Source organism: Orycteropus afer, unplaced genomic scaffold (assembly GCF_000298275.1).
Source record: "Orycteropus afer afer isolate SDZICR_OR568_19922 unplaced genomic scaffold, OryAfe1.0 scaffold00100, whole genome shotgun sequence".
Classification (NCBI taxonomy): domain Eukaryota; kingdom Metazoa; phylum Chordata; class Mammalia; order Tubulidentata; family Orycteropodidae; genus Orycteropus; species Orycteropus afer.
In genome coordinates, this window is record NW_006921687.1 from 2,482,475 (window position 1) to 2,496,300 (window position 13,826).

General features: G+C 36.4%; 1 protein-coding gene across 1 annotated transcript in view; it reads left to right on the forward strand.

Moving 5' to 3' along the window:
* CPNE8 (copine 8) overlaps positions 1 to 13,826 on the forward strand; it is a 426,365-nt gene that overhangs the window by 322,517 nt on the left and 90,022 nt on the right. Inside the window, exons 12-13 of the mRNA XM_007943187.2 lie at positions 192 to 245; positions 4,098 to 4,159. Of these exons, the coding sequence (XP_007941378.1) occupies positions 192 to 245; positions 4,098 to 4,159 (116 nt within the window). The remainder of the gene's footprint in view (positions 1 to 191; positions 246 to 4,097; positions 4,160 to 13,826) is intronic.

Here is a 13,826-nt window from a genome sequence, read left to right on the forward strand (position 1 = left end):
GTGGTAAACTGTGGTCAATGTCATGAGACAAAGTGTATGTGAACTACTGTATGGAAAGTGAATTTGCTCTGTAAATCTTCACCCAAATCACAATAGAAAAAAAATAAATGAATGCAGCAGATTGACTACATTTTTTTAAAATTTCACTGTAAAATGTAGCATATTTTAATTGTTTTATCTGCTTTTTTAAGGTTATGAATCCTAAAAAGAAAGGAAAAAAGAAAAAATATATTAATTCTGGAACAGTAAGTCAATTTTTGTTTTATTCATTAAGGGTTTAAATGGGTGAATAAATTATATATATGCCCACACATATAAATGCATATGTATATATCCCTGGTGGCACAATGGGTAAGCTTTTGGCTAGAAGGTTGACAGATTGAACCCACCATCCACCCTGTAAAGAAAGACATAGCAGTCTGCTTCCTTGTAAACCATATGGGGTAGTTCTACTCTGCCAGTAAGTTCTCAAAGACAGTTATATGTGTGTATGTGTATATATATATATATATGTATATATCTATATATATATGTATGTATGTATATACACATACGTACGTACACACACAGATATACACACACACATATACAAAAAAAAAAAAAAAAAAAAAAAATCACTGCTTTCGAGTCGGATCCAACTCATAGTGACCCCTCATTGGGTTTTGGAGACAGTATCCCTATGCAAGTAGATTGCCTAACCTTCCTTCCGAGGAGTGGCTGGTGGGTTTGAATTGCCAGCCTTCTGGTTAGCAGTCAAATGTCTTAGGCACTCTGTCGCCAGACCTTATATATATGTATGATGTCAGGAGAGACTCTGAAACTTGCTCTTGAATGGAAAGGAGCTAAAGGAAATGGGAGAAATGACAAGATAAATGAATGGAACAGAAGATTTGAAAAAGCAGCTAAAGAAGACATAGTCCATTATTATAATGAAATGTGTAAAGACCTGGAGTTAGAAAACCAGAAGGTAGGAAAATATTCAGGTCAAGCTGAAAGAACTATAGAAAAAATTTAAGCCTCGAGTTGCAATACTGAAAGGTTCTATGGGCAAAATACTGAACTATGTGAGAAGCATCAAAAGAAGATGAAAGTAATACACAGAGTCACTGTACAAAAAAGTATTGGTCGATGTTCATCTATTTCAGGAAGTGGCATATGATCAAGAACCAATGGTACTGAAGGAAGAAATTGAAACTACGCTGAAGGAACTTGCAAAAAACAAGGCTCCAGGAATTGATGGGCTGCCCATTGAGAAGTTTCAACAAACAGATGCCATGCTGGAGGAACTCACTAGTCTATGACAAGAAATTTGGCCAGCTGACTGAAAGAGATTCATATTTGTACCCATTCCAAAGAAATGTGATCCACCAGAATTCAGAAATCATTGAACAATATCATTAATATCACATGCAAGTAAAATTTTGCTGAAGATAATTCAAAAACAGTTGTAGCAGTATATTGAAAGAGAACTTCCAGAAATGCAGGCTGGATTCAGAAGAGGACATGGAATGATGGATATCAATGTTGATGTCAGAAGGATCTTAGCTGAAAATAAAGAATACCAGAAAGATATTAACTTGTGTTTCATTGACTATGCAAAATTATTTGACTATGTGGATCCTAACAAATTACGGACAACGTTGCAAAGAACGGGAATTCCAGAACACTTAATTGTTCTTATGTTCATAGATCAGGAGGCTGCGGTTCAAAGAGAACAATGGAATAGTGCATGGTTTAAAATCAGGAAGCATGTATGTCAGGGATGTATCATATCACCACACTTACTTAATCTGTATGCTGAGCAAATAATCTAAGAAGCTGGATTATATGAAAAAGAACATAGGATCAGGATTGGATAAATCCTCACTAACAACCTGAAATATGCAGATGACACAACTTTCCTTGATGAAAGTGAAGATGCCTTGAAGCACTTACTCTGGAAGATTAAAGACGACAGTCTGCCTTATGGATTCCACCTCAACATAACAAAAATGAAAAGTCTCACAACTGGACCAATAAGCAGCATCATGATAAATGGATAAAAGTTTAAAGTTGTCAAAGATTTCATATTAATTGGCTCCACAATCAACACCCACAGAAGCAGCAGTTAAGAAATCAGACATCGTTTTCCACTGGGAAAATTGCTGTAGAATACTCTTTTCAGTGCTGAATAGCAAAGATGTCTCCTTGAAAACTAAGGTGTGCCTGACCCAAGCCATGGTATTTTCAATAGCCTCATATGCATGTGAAAGCTGGACAATAATAAGGAAGACTAAAGAAGAGTTGATGCTTTTGAGTTGTGGTGTTGATGCAGAATACTGAAAGTACTCTGGACTCGCAGAAGAACTAACAAATCTGTCCTGGAGAAAGTGCAGCTGGAATGCTCCTTGAAAGTGACATTGGCCAGACTTTGTCTCACCTCCTGTGGTCTGAAGGGACCATTCTCTGGAGAAGGAGATTTTGCTTGGTAAAGTGGAGGGTCAGCCAAAAAGGGGAAGACCCTCAATGAGATGGATTGACACAGTGGCTGCAATGATGGGCTGGGGTATAGCAAGGATTGTGATGATGGCACGTGACTGGGGCATTTTTTCGTTCTATTGTACATATGGTTACTATGAGTTGGAGCTGACTCGATGGCACCTAACAACAATACATACACATATGCACACACCCCTTATTGATCAGACTAGAAGCACTAACAAAACTATGCTGTGTTTCACTCAGGATTTTAATATGAAAGTATGTAATAGAAAAATTAACTTCCTATGGGAGTGATTATAATGAAGGACAGTTTGTAAGAGGGAGTGGATACGTTTTCTGCAGGTTGTTAGGTCTTCTGAAGGAAGCTGAAGGTTTGCTATGAATCTTCAGTCACTGGAACCAGACTACAGACAATCAGGCAGGCATAAAAAAAGTTTAAGTGTTAGTAAGAAATACTATAATCTTCCTAGATTACACTTAACTATTAAGACTCATCTTGTGGGATGTGGAAGTGCTCATTTTATAGTGCATTAAAATGTACAGCTTGTCGGAATGCAGTATTATATGAGTAAACTAAAAGCAAACCAGTTGCCATTGAATCAAACCAAAAAACAAACCAAAAAACCCTAAACCTACTGTCATCAAGTTGATTCCAACTCATAGTAACCTTATAGGACAGGATAAAACTACATCATAAGGTTTCCCAAGCTATGTATTTTTATGGAAGCAGACTGCTTCATTTTTCTCCCATGGAGTGACTGGTAGGTTCAAACCACCGACCATTTGGTTAGCAGCCAAATGCATTAACCACTACACCACCAGAGTTCTTTATTAATTCAAAAGGAAGGTGCCAAGATCAAAGTATGTAAACACTGTAAAAAGTCAAAATCATCCCCATTTCAAGAAAATATATATTGAAGATTTTTCGCTAAGATGAACTCTGCTTCACAAAGGCAAAACCTTCCAAGTTTTCTCCAACTTCCTTTTTAAAAATTTCTGTAAATCTGCTGAAGCAAGACACTTTAAACATTAGACGGCCCCATTACTGACACATGGCAAAAACACACATTTCATCTTGTACAATGACTTAACTTACTGATTTTAATTTTGCAGTTTTAACCATTTTTCAACTCCATTTTCATCTTTCCTTTTATCTGAAATGGGAAGTAACAAAGTGTCCTTACAGATAATTTTTGTGTTGTTCTTCAAAAGAAGTAAATAGGCCCTAGAAATAAGCTTGTTAATTTTTTGAGGGGTCCCTTTTCTTCAGATAATTTAAAATGTAAGAACAATCAGTCATAGCATATTTTAATAAAGAATAGTAGCTTTCATGATTCTCAGAATACTAGAAAATATTATTTTCTTTCGGTATTGTAGTGCCTAAGGCACTTGACTGCTAACCAGAAGGCTGGCGGTTCAAACCCACCCAGCCACTCCTCGAAAGGAAGGTTTGGCAATCTACTTCCATAGTGATACCGCCTCAGCAACCCAAGGAGGGGTCGCTATGAGTCAGGTCCGACTCGACAACACATAACAACAACAACAATATTTAGCAAAATAGCTATTTTAGATTGCAATTAGTACTAGCAGGTAATTCTGCCTTATTTTCATTTCAGGTAACTTTGCTCTCTTTCTTGGTAGAAACTGAAGTATCATTCCTTGACTATATCAAGGGAGGGTAAGTCATTCTCTGAAACTATGTCATTGTTTAACATTTCTTCAAGTTTGTATAGAAAATGCTACAGCTAGATACCAGGCAACTGAAATGATCACCTTCATTCTATCCTGATGGTAGATTTATTGCACTTTTGTTTCAGACATAAAACGGTAAATTTACATGTTGTTGTTGTTGTTGTTATGTGCTGTTGAGTCGGACCCCACTCATAGTGACCCCTCCTTGGGTTTCCAAGGCAGTGTCACTACGGAAGTAGATTGCCCCATCTTCCTTCCGAGGAGTGGCTGGTGGGTTTGAACCGCCAGCCTTCTGGTTAGCAGTCAAGTGTCTTAGGCATTATGCTACCAGAGCTCCCAAATTTACATGTTGTTGTTGTTGTTGTTGTTTGCCATCGAGTCGGCCCCGACTCATAGTGACCCCTCCTTGGGTTTCTGAGGCAGTATCACTACAGAAGTAGGAATGCCCAACCTTCCTTCTGAGGAGTGGCTGGTGGGTTTGAACCGCCAGCCTTCTGGTTAGCAGTCAAGTGCCTTAGCCACTATGCTACCAGAGCTCCTCCAAATTTACATAGCAAGAGCTATTACTTTTGTAACACATTGTAACTTTTCATTGACCAAGAGAAAAACTTTATTGTGTTATTAATAGTTATAGATAAAGCTATTATGTACACTTTCATTGAATACTTTCTCTTGCCTAACACACAGGACTTTTTAGATGGATGTTTTATTATTTGTAAGTTAGGAGAAAAGCTTGAGGGCTTGTTGAAAATGTATATTATAGCTCCAGGATATTAAAGAAATGTATCTTGTAATAAAATCATAATGCAGCAATGGATTGTGAATGGTGGTTTAGTTGCTTGCTAGGCTTCCAGGCAGGAATACATTTCAGACAAAACTGATTACTGTAACAATTCTCAAGAATTTCCAGAGTCCAGAAAAGAGCCTGCCTTAAGAACATATTATGGTTACTTACATCCTAATAAATAAGGTGGTCTTCCCAGTTTTGTTTCTATTTTTAACCTAAACAAGCACCCCAGAGATTGAAAATAGTTACTAATTACAATGAAGTCTTAAATGTCTGCATATTCTAACTTACTTGCAGTTACTTTTTATAAACAATATACAAGTATGCTAAAAAAAAAAAAGGTAACAGAAAAATTGAATGTGCTTAGTCATACAGCGACTGGTAACAGCAAGCAGTCAGAGGCATCACTCATGTAAACTTTATTCTAATGAAGATTCAGCAGTTTTGTTTTTTTTTTCCAATACGTATTCTCTAATACAATGTCATCAGCCAAAGGAAGAGATGAGGGAATGAGGGATCAGAGAAACAAATGTAGTTTCAAAACAATAGAAACCTTGCTATTCTTTGCTCTTATTTAGGAAAACACAACAAACAAAAAGGGATACCTGCCTAAATGGGGAATCTTTACTATATATGAGCATCTTGCAACCTACCACCTTGCTACACACACTGAGAAGCTAGAGACGGTTTCAATAAAATTAAAGGAAAAAGCATGATGTAAAAAATTGTTCTCCACCTCTGTTCAGTATCTCAGTGCCTGTGCATATTTTTATCTTTAGAAAATAGAAAAAAAATAGAAAGTTGAATTTGTCATAATAATAGATTTTCTTCTGGTAAAAGTGAACTCCTTAGTGTTATAGGTAATAGTTGGTAAGAAAAAATGTAAGACAATGGACATTCCTTAGCACACATTTACTTCATAGAATACTTGATAGACTCTAATGTAAGTAAAGAGGACTAAAGCTTCATGTTCCTCTCTTTTAAAAAGAAACCTTTACTGATATGAAAATAATTCATAGCAATTTGAAATGAAGAACACTGATACTAAAACCACATTACAAATAAAGTGACAAACCTATCTTCCAAATATTTCTGTAAATGACTTTTATTTTTCTTGATAGACTATGTATTTCTCTCTTTTTTTAAACCTGTTTCAGACATAAGCCTTTTGGGCTTTCTGCCCTTGTGATTCAAGAAACCTCAACTTCCAAGCAGATAAATGCGTTGCAGTGATGGAAAATTGTATTAAAAGCAGACACTAAATTAGGTTAAATTTCTAAATAATGGCAATATAGAATATCATGAGCTGACTTATTTCAAATTAGAAGTAATTATATAACAATTAATTATGTACCGTTTTATTGCAAAAACAGGAGTACAAATAATGAATATGGATTCTTTCTAAACACATCAGTCAGAATTTCTAATCTCTTTTAACTAAAAAAATCTGAAAACTGTATAACACCTCTGTGATATTTTGTATTCTACATAGTGCATATTCATTTTTCTGAAATCACAGAGTATTTATTTCATTTTTTTTTCAGGTTTTGGGTAGAGAAGTATTATGCCCCCCAAATATTAAAATACATGTATTTCATAGTTTACATTATAAATATAATATGCCAAATGATGGAGAAGTAGGTAAAATGAAAAGCATGCAGTGTGAAATTACAATATCTTTCCTGTTTATTTCCTAACATACATCGTTATTTTTTACAAGTGTGAGATTCCACTTGTTCTGGTTACCTAGTGCCGCTGTGACAGGAAATATACCACAAATGGAATGGCCTTAACAAACAGGAGTTTATTCTCTTACAGTTTGGCTTTAAGTCCAAGTTCAAAGTGCCAGGCTCTAGGGGCTGGGTGAAAGCCCCTCATCCTTGGGGTCCAGCTCTGCCTCCTGCTCCCAGCCCACTGGAGCTGGAGGCGTTTTTTCACTCAGACAGCTGTTGGCTGCTGAGGCTGACAAACCGAAGGTTGACAAATAACAAGGCACAGTCTCGATGTTACCAAACCACATGGCAGGCCATTAATTTAAGTCCATTGTAAGTCCCAAGATCAGCAGAGCATGGCAGGCTGATGAACAATGACATGGCTACACGCAGGGTCCAAGCGTGCCATAAGCTAGAGATCATTCCCCAAGGTTTCTCCTTATATACAGGAAGCAGACCACATTCCCTATGGCAGCTACTTAGCTGCTCACAGTAGATTCCACCATGGAGTTTATTACCAGTTTCATCATGGGGAATACTACATCCAGCTGCCCAGCTACTCAATCAGACCCAGTCAAGTTGACACATAGATTGAACTACCACACCACTGTATACAATATTATGCATTAAATATATACTGGATGCATATTTTCATGTCAGTACTTGTATATTTATCTATTTTTATTACAGTTTTCCATTAAGAAATGCTTTTGTAGCCTCCATTTTCCCCCATATTATACACAAGGCTGCAATCTAAAACTCAGATGCTTACTTTTTTATACACGTGATTAAGTGTGTCCATAGTGTCATTTCCTACAGATAGTATTGATGGGTTAAATATTGTACATATTTTATAATTTGTTTCATATTTCTATATTGTGTTGCTGAAAGGCTATAACAATGATACTGCTAACATCTATGAATACCTAACATCTGTGTACCATATCCTTTTTCATCATGAATGGTGTTGCTCCTTTTTTATTTTTGCTTATTTGATAGGTAAATATTAAGTCATTGTCAGTTTTGTTTGCAGATTATCAGTTATCTGTGAAACCTCTATGTATTAGCTATTTTGAAATCCTCTGTAAAAGCCTGTGTTATAGCAGCTTTGTCTTTGGAAACATGACTTTATAAATCATTTTACTTGCTCTTCTGCTCTCTTTCTTCAATTCCACCATAAAGAGTTTAGTATTTTTAACTGAAGACAGAGAATAAAAGGGAGCTACATTCTTTAGTATGGTGAGCATTTCAGGTAAAGTTCCCACTAGTCACACCTTGGTCTTTGATACTGCTCTTCAGAGCCATCTAGAGAGACTCTTCTCAGTTTTGTCCATTTACCCTTGCCTTTTGCCCTCTGATTAAACTGCAGAAAGACAATACAATAAACAATTTGGGCTGTAATCAACCACGCAACCCAACTAGTATATTGGAGATAATATTAGTACATACGAAGTTTTTTGGAATTACCAGGGTTAGCTCTTTTGAAAAGATGCTCAACCATGTTTCAGAATAACTATGCAATTTCAGAAGCAATTGAAACAAAGTATTGAATTCTGTTTGGTTTTTATAGTGAATAGTAGTAACTCTTCACTTTTAAAATAACATTATCATATTGACTGCCAACATGTATTATGTGTATTTGTGTATTGTTGCTATCTTGTGGAATATCCTTTCGAGAATCTACTCACCATACTCTGTCTAGTCCAGGAGAAACTGCTGGTAGGTTATGTTTATGTAGTCTCAATTGGGAGCTCTGATGTCCTAGTGCCTAAGGCATTTGACTGCTTAACCAGAATATTGGGCAATCTACTCCATAGTGATACTGTCCCAGAAACTCAAGGGATCGCTAGAATGGAATCTGATTTGAGGGCAGTGAGGTGTGTGTGTGTGTGTCTGTGTGTGTGTAGGGGGAGAGTATCAATTGGCAAGTAAAAGTAAAGGACTTAAAGGGTGAAAGAACAATTAAATAATTAAATTGGTACTCGGGCTTGCTCTGGGCCATCCAAAATATAGTTGAGGTTTTTCTGAATTAATTTTGCCCTCTACATTAATTTTATAAACCATTTCTCTTAGACTGGATCCTTGGGGGCATGGAGATGAAGAAAAGGGTCAAAAGAGGTGACTGAGGTGGAATATATAAGGATAACAAAGATCACAGTTAAACTCTAAGAAGGGAATTCTTGAATCTTGCTTTAAAATTTCATCTATACTAGTTTCATTTCACAAAAATAATTGAATAGAAATTTGTAAAAATGTTATTTTTTTTCTCATGAATCCAAGTGGAAATTATGGAGAGTTGAGAATGAATGCAGTTAAATACTAAACAAATTATTTTCATAGTACTTTAAGTGACTTCCACTTCAAAGGGACAACCCTGTAGGCCAATTCTTAGTATTAGATATTCCGGATTCAATTACTTTAGTTATTGACGTAGATATTTACATGAAAATACAGCCTTGATTGTTTGTGAAGCCATGTTGTTAACTTCTTACTTTTCATTTATTGTCTCAATCCCTAAAACACTATGTTTAGCTTCAGTAGACAGGTTTATGGATTCAGGTACACAATGAGCAGATGAGCCAGAGGCATTCCAAATCAGCCAGAATTCAGTTTTTAAGCAAATATTCTGTGAAATAAAACTCTAGCTTTTAGTCTCCCTTTCCTTATTTTTTCTTTTTGTTTAAAAATCTGGTTTTTCCTGTAGCATGAAATACATTTTATGACTTGAGGTAGTAAAGAGTTTTCTAAACAGAAAAATAATATCCATAAAGAAGCTTGGCTGTAGAGTAATAAAAACTGATAGCTTTTTCTGGATTCTTTACTTTGGTGGATATTAGGTTTAGTCATATGCTATCCTAGCCCAGTGGTTATTTTATTACACTATTCTTATTAGGAATGATTTTAGATAATAGAAGTCTGATATAATTAGCTACTAAAAATTTTATTCAGTAATCCCTACTCTATGACATTAAATATCTGAATTATTGTTAGTAGGTGCAATGTCTGATTCTTTTCAAATCACAGACTGTTCTGAAATCTATAATACATCTTTACATAGCGTCATCATTTTTATTATTATTATTATAATTTGTGGAATGGGTTTATTCCCCTCTAAAGAATGGTAAAACTCACTCCTGTGGAGTCGGTCCTGACTCATAGTGACCCCTCCTTGGATTTCTGAGGCCGCATTTCTATGGAAATAGATTGTCCAGTCTTCCTTCTGAGGAGTGTCTGGTGGGTTTGAAACACCAGCCTTCTGGTTAGCAGTCAAATGCCTTAGGCACTACACCACCAGAGCTCCTAAGGCAGAGCCTAAGACATTTGACTTCCATAGTGATACCACCTCGGAAACCCAAGGAGGGGTCTCTATGAGCTGGTTCAGACTCGATGGCAGTGTGTACAGATGGGTAGAATACATATTTTCATATTTTCAACAAGTGTCTGAGAACAAGACATTACATATTTCAGTTTGGTATTGTCCATCCTTCACATCTCCATGCCTCTCTGTGTTGTGTTGTTATGTGCTGTCGAATCGGACCCGACTCATAGCGACCCCTCCTTGGGTTTCCGAGGCAGTATCACTATGGAAGTAGATTGCCCCATCTTCCTTCCGAGTACATTTGGGTTGTTGTTGTTGTTGTTAGGTGCCGTCGAGTCATTTCCGACTCATAGCAACCCCATGCATGCCTCTCTAGTCTTTATGGAATTCTTCATTCTACCTCTGACATGACCGAGAAAAAGTATCTATAAAGTTTTCCACAACTCTGACTGGCAGATAAAGAGAAAAGAGAGATCACAAATTCTGTCACACACTGAGTCTCTGCTAAACTACCAGAATTTCATATTGACATAAAAAGCTAGTCTATTGTTTTCCAGAAAATTAAGTTTATTAGAACCTGGAGGTCTACAAACTTAGTCATTTTCTTTCATACTTACATCTAGCTGTCCAGGTGAGCTACGTGTATGCCTACTAATTTGCCAGTTTACCTGGGTGTGATTGTAATTGTCCATTTGTATGACTTGTCTCCTCATACAGCATGGCAGTGTTTTAATAGGTTATAAACATATTTAATATGTGACAGAACATGCAGTACCAGTTTCCATGGAGTTAATTCGTAATAGCGACTCTATGGGTGTCAGAGTAAAACTGTGCTCCATAGGACTTTCAGTGGCTGGTTTTTCAGAAGTAGATCACCAGGCCTGTCTTCTGAGGTGTCTCTGGGTGGAATTGAACCTCCAGCATTTTGCATCATCTTTGTTCTGCAGACTGGCTGGTGGGTCAGAACTACTGACCTTTTGGTTAGCAGCCAAATGCTTTAACCACTATACCACCAGAGCATATCAATTCAGTGAACTGGATTACAAAGTCTTATATCTGTCTCTCTCAGACTTTATCATCTTATGACCTTCCTCCGTCCACACTTCATATCCCATGCACCAAACAACAGATGGACCAGGCTTTCTAGGATTTTATTTTTTTAAAATACTGTTGTTTTGCCCCTGCTACATGTTACTTCAACTGAACTCTATATGTGGGGTCTGTAAATACTTAGCTGAAAGGTAAGATTAGAAGCATGAACTGCATCTTTTCCTCACAACTTAACAGAAAGGGAGCATGATAAATAGATGGTAATTGGTGAGACACCAAGTCAGCAAATTCTGAGAAAGAGTCTCAATAACAAGTAAATATTTGTCAAAAAGTCAACATTTGTAAGGAAGCAGTTTGTTGATAATTGAGGCAGTGCATGGAATTTTTCTTCTGGTGTAACTGTCTAGCTCAGATCCCAGGTCTGCCTCTTACTAGTGTGGCCATTTCCATTTGTATGAAATATGAATAAAATAGTAATTTGTATCTTAAAGAGTGACTGTGTGGGTTAAATGGCATACAGATAACCATCAATTAATACCAACTATAACCAGAAGGCTGGCGGTTCAAACCCACCAGCCACTCCTCAAAAGGAAGATGGGGCAATCTACTTCCGTAGTGATACTTCCTCAGCAACCCAAGGAGGGGTCGCTGTGAGTCGGGTCCGACTCGATGGCGCATAACAACAACAACATAATTTTTTGAATAAAAATTAAAATAGAAAATGAAAATTTATTTAAAATATCAATGTATCTTAATTTTATTTGATCATCTTAATATGGTGGTCATAATTGGCCCACTTATCATCAGAGGAGAAACCAAGACATGGAAAGTAAACAAGATGTATTCAGATGTGCAAAGCCAATAAATGTTGTTTTTCTTGTAGTTCAGTTTTCTCAGGAGGATAATGCCAGGATACTTTTCTCATTTTAGTCAATCCTGTTCATGCTGACCCAAACTCATGACCCCAAATCTATAACACTTGTTCTAAAATATAGATAAGGGGTTTGTATTCCATTGAAATAAAGGTCAAAAATCTTAGAAAGAACAACGAAAAAGAGCTACCTACCTAACATAAGCTCAATTTAAAGGTGAAAGTGGCCTTCTTGATGCTACTTATTGTAAAGGCAAGTTGAATCTCTGTAAGTCCCTTGTCTCTTTATCAACAAGACTCACAAGTTTTTTTCTGTCTTAAAAGTATTGAACCACTTGCAGTGGTGCTGTAAAATGTTTCATAAAACTGGTGGCTTTACATTGGCTTTGTTGCCTCAGAGAACCCATCTTACCAAAACATGCAGCACTGTAAAGCATTTTTTCTTAATTCAGTTTCTTATTTGAAAGCAAGAAATTGAATATGTATGTCTCAGATTTTTTTATAGTGCTTCTTGTCGTGGCACCTAAGTGCTTTGCATTCATCAAATCAGTGGAGAGAGCAAAACCCTGCAGTGCTTAATGGGGATAAATATAATAAAAAGAAAGCCATTCTGCCTTCTATAAATACATTCATATAAAACATTATCCTAACTAAACTAAACCTGTCTAAACTAAGATTTAGAAAAGGAACTTTTATAAATATTAAGGAACCTCATAGACATTGTTTTGGTTTATAAATGATTCTAATTTTTGTACATTTAAAACTCATGTTTGGAAAAGTCAAGAAATGTCCAGTTATGTTAAGATTGGGATTTCATTGTCCGCTTCTGTTATTCTACAAATAACTTTTTTCAGAGCTTTTCATTTCAAAGTCAAATGAGATTGCATGTATGCTTCACCATGAGAACTATGCTAATTTGGCTGGACTATTGACATTCTATTTTGTGTCAGACAGTTTCTGAGTTGTGTTTCACAGCCAGAGTGTGCATTTTATCCAGGCAAAGTGGAGATTAAAAGAACTGAGTGACATAATAGCAATTTTTTTTTTCATTGCAAAACTGGTGGTGTTGTCGGTTGCCAACAAGCAGATTCTGACTTACAGCAACCCCATACATGCAGAGTAGAGCCACTCCATAGAGTTTTAAAGGCTGTGAACTTTCAGAAGGAAATCACCAGGACTGCCTTCCAAAGCACCTGTGAATAAGTGTAAACCATCAACCTTTCAATGAGTAGTTGAGCACTTAACCATTTGTACCACCCAGAAACTCCTTACAGAACTATTACAAATACTGAGAAGAACAAGTTGAAGTATTTTCCCATTAGTGATGGGCTAGTAATTGTCTCTTTAGACATTGACCGAAACTCTGAAATACAGAAACTTGGATAAGAACAAAACTTTTTTTCATATCTATTTCTATCTAGATACAGTCTATATTATCATATCTATTTCTGTGAAATTATTCTGTTGTGGAGCACATATTTTGCTATCTCTAAAATAGTTTTTCTCTGATGGAAAACTGAAATGTTGGGCACCAGGTAAGGAAAAGCAGAGATTAGCAAACAGTGGCTTAGCAAGGGCAGCTGGGTTTAGAGTGGGAGAGTTTGTCACAGACATGGTTTAGATGTGCTGGTGTATGGTGATATTACAAAATTGAGTGTCTTCTAGTAGGTCAAATTATTGTTTTTTAAATTCTCTACAGACAGTGCAGCCCCTTATTCCCTGCAGAGCTGGGGGTTCATTGTCTCACCCTTCGTGTAAGACTAGCAAACAGTATGGGAAGAATAAATGAAAAAGAAATTTATGTTAATCTAAAGAGAGAACTGTCTCTTCTGATCTGACAGGAATGGGTTAGTATGAACTAGGAGAAGATGGCATTTGTTATTCAAAGAAGTTGTCCTCCAGCATTTTCAGATT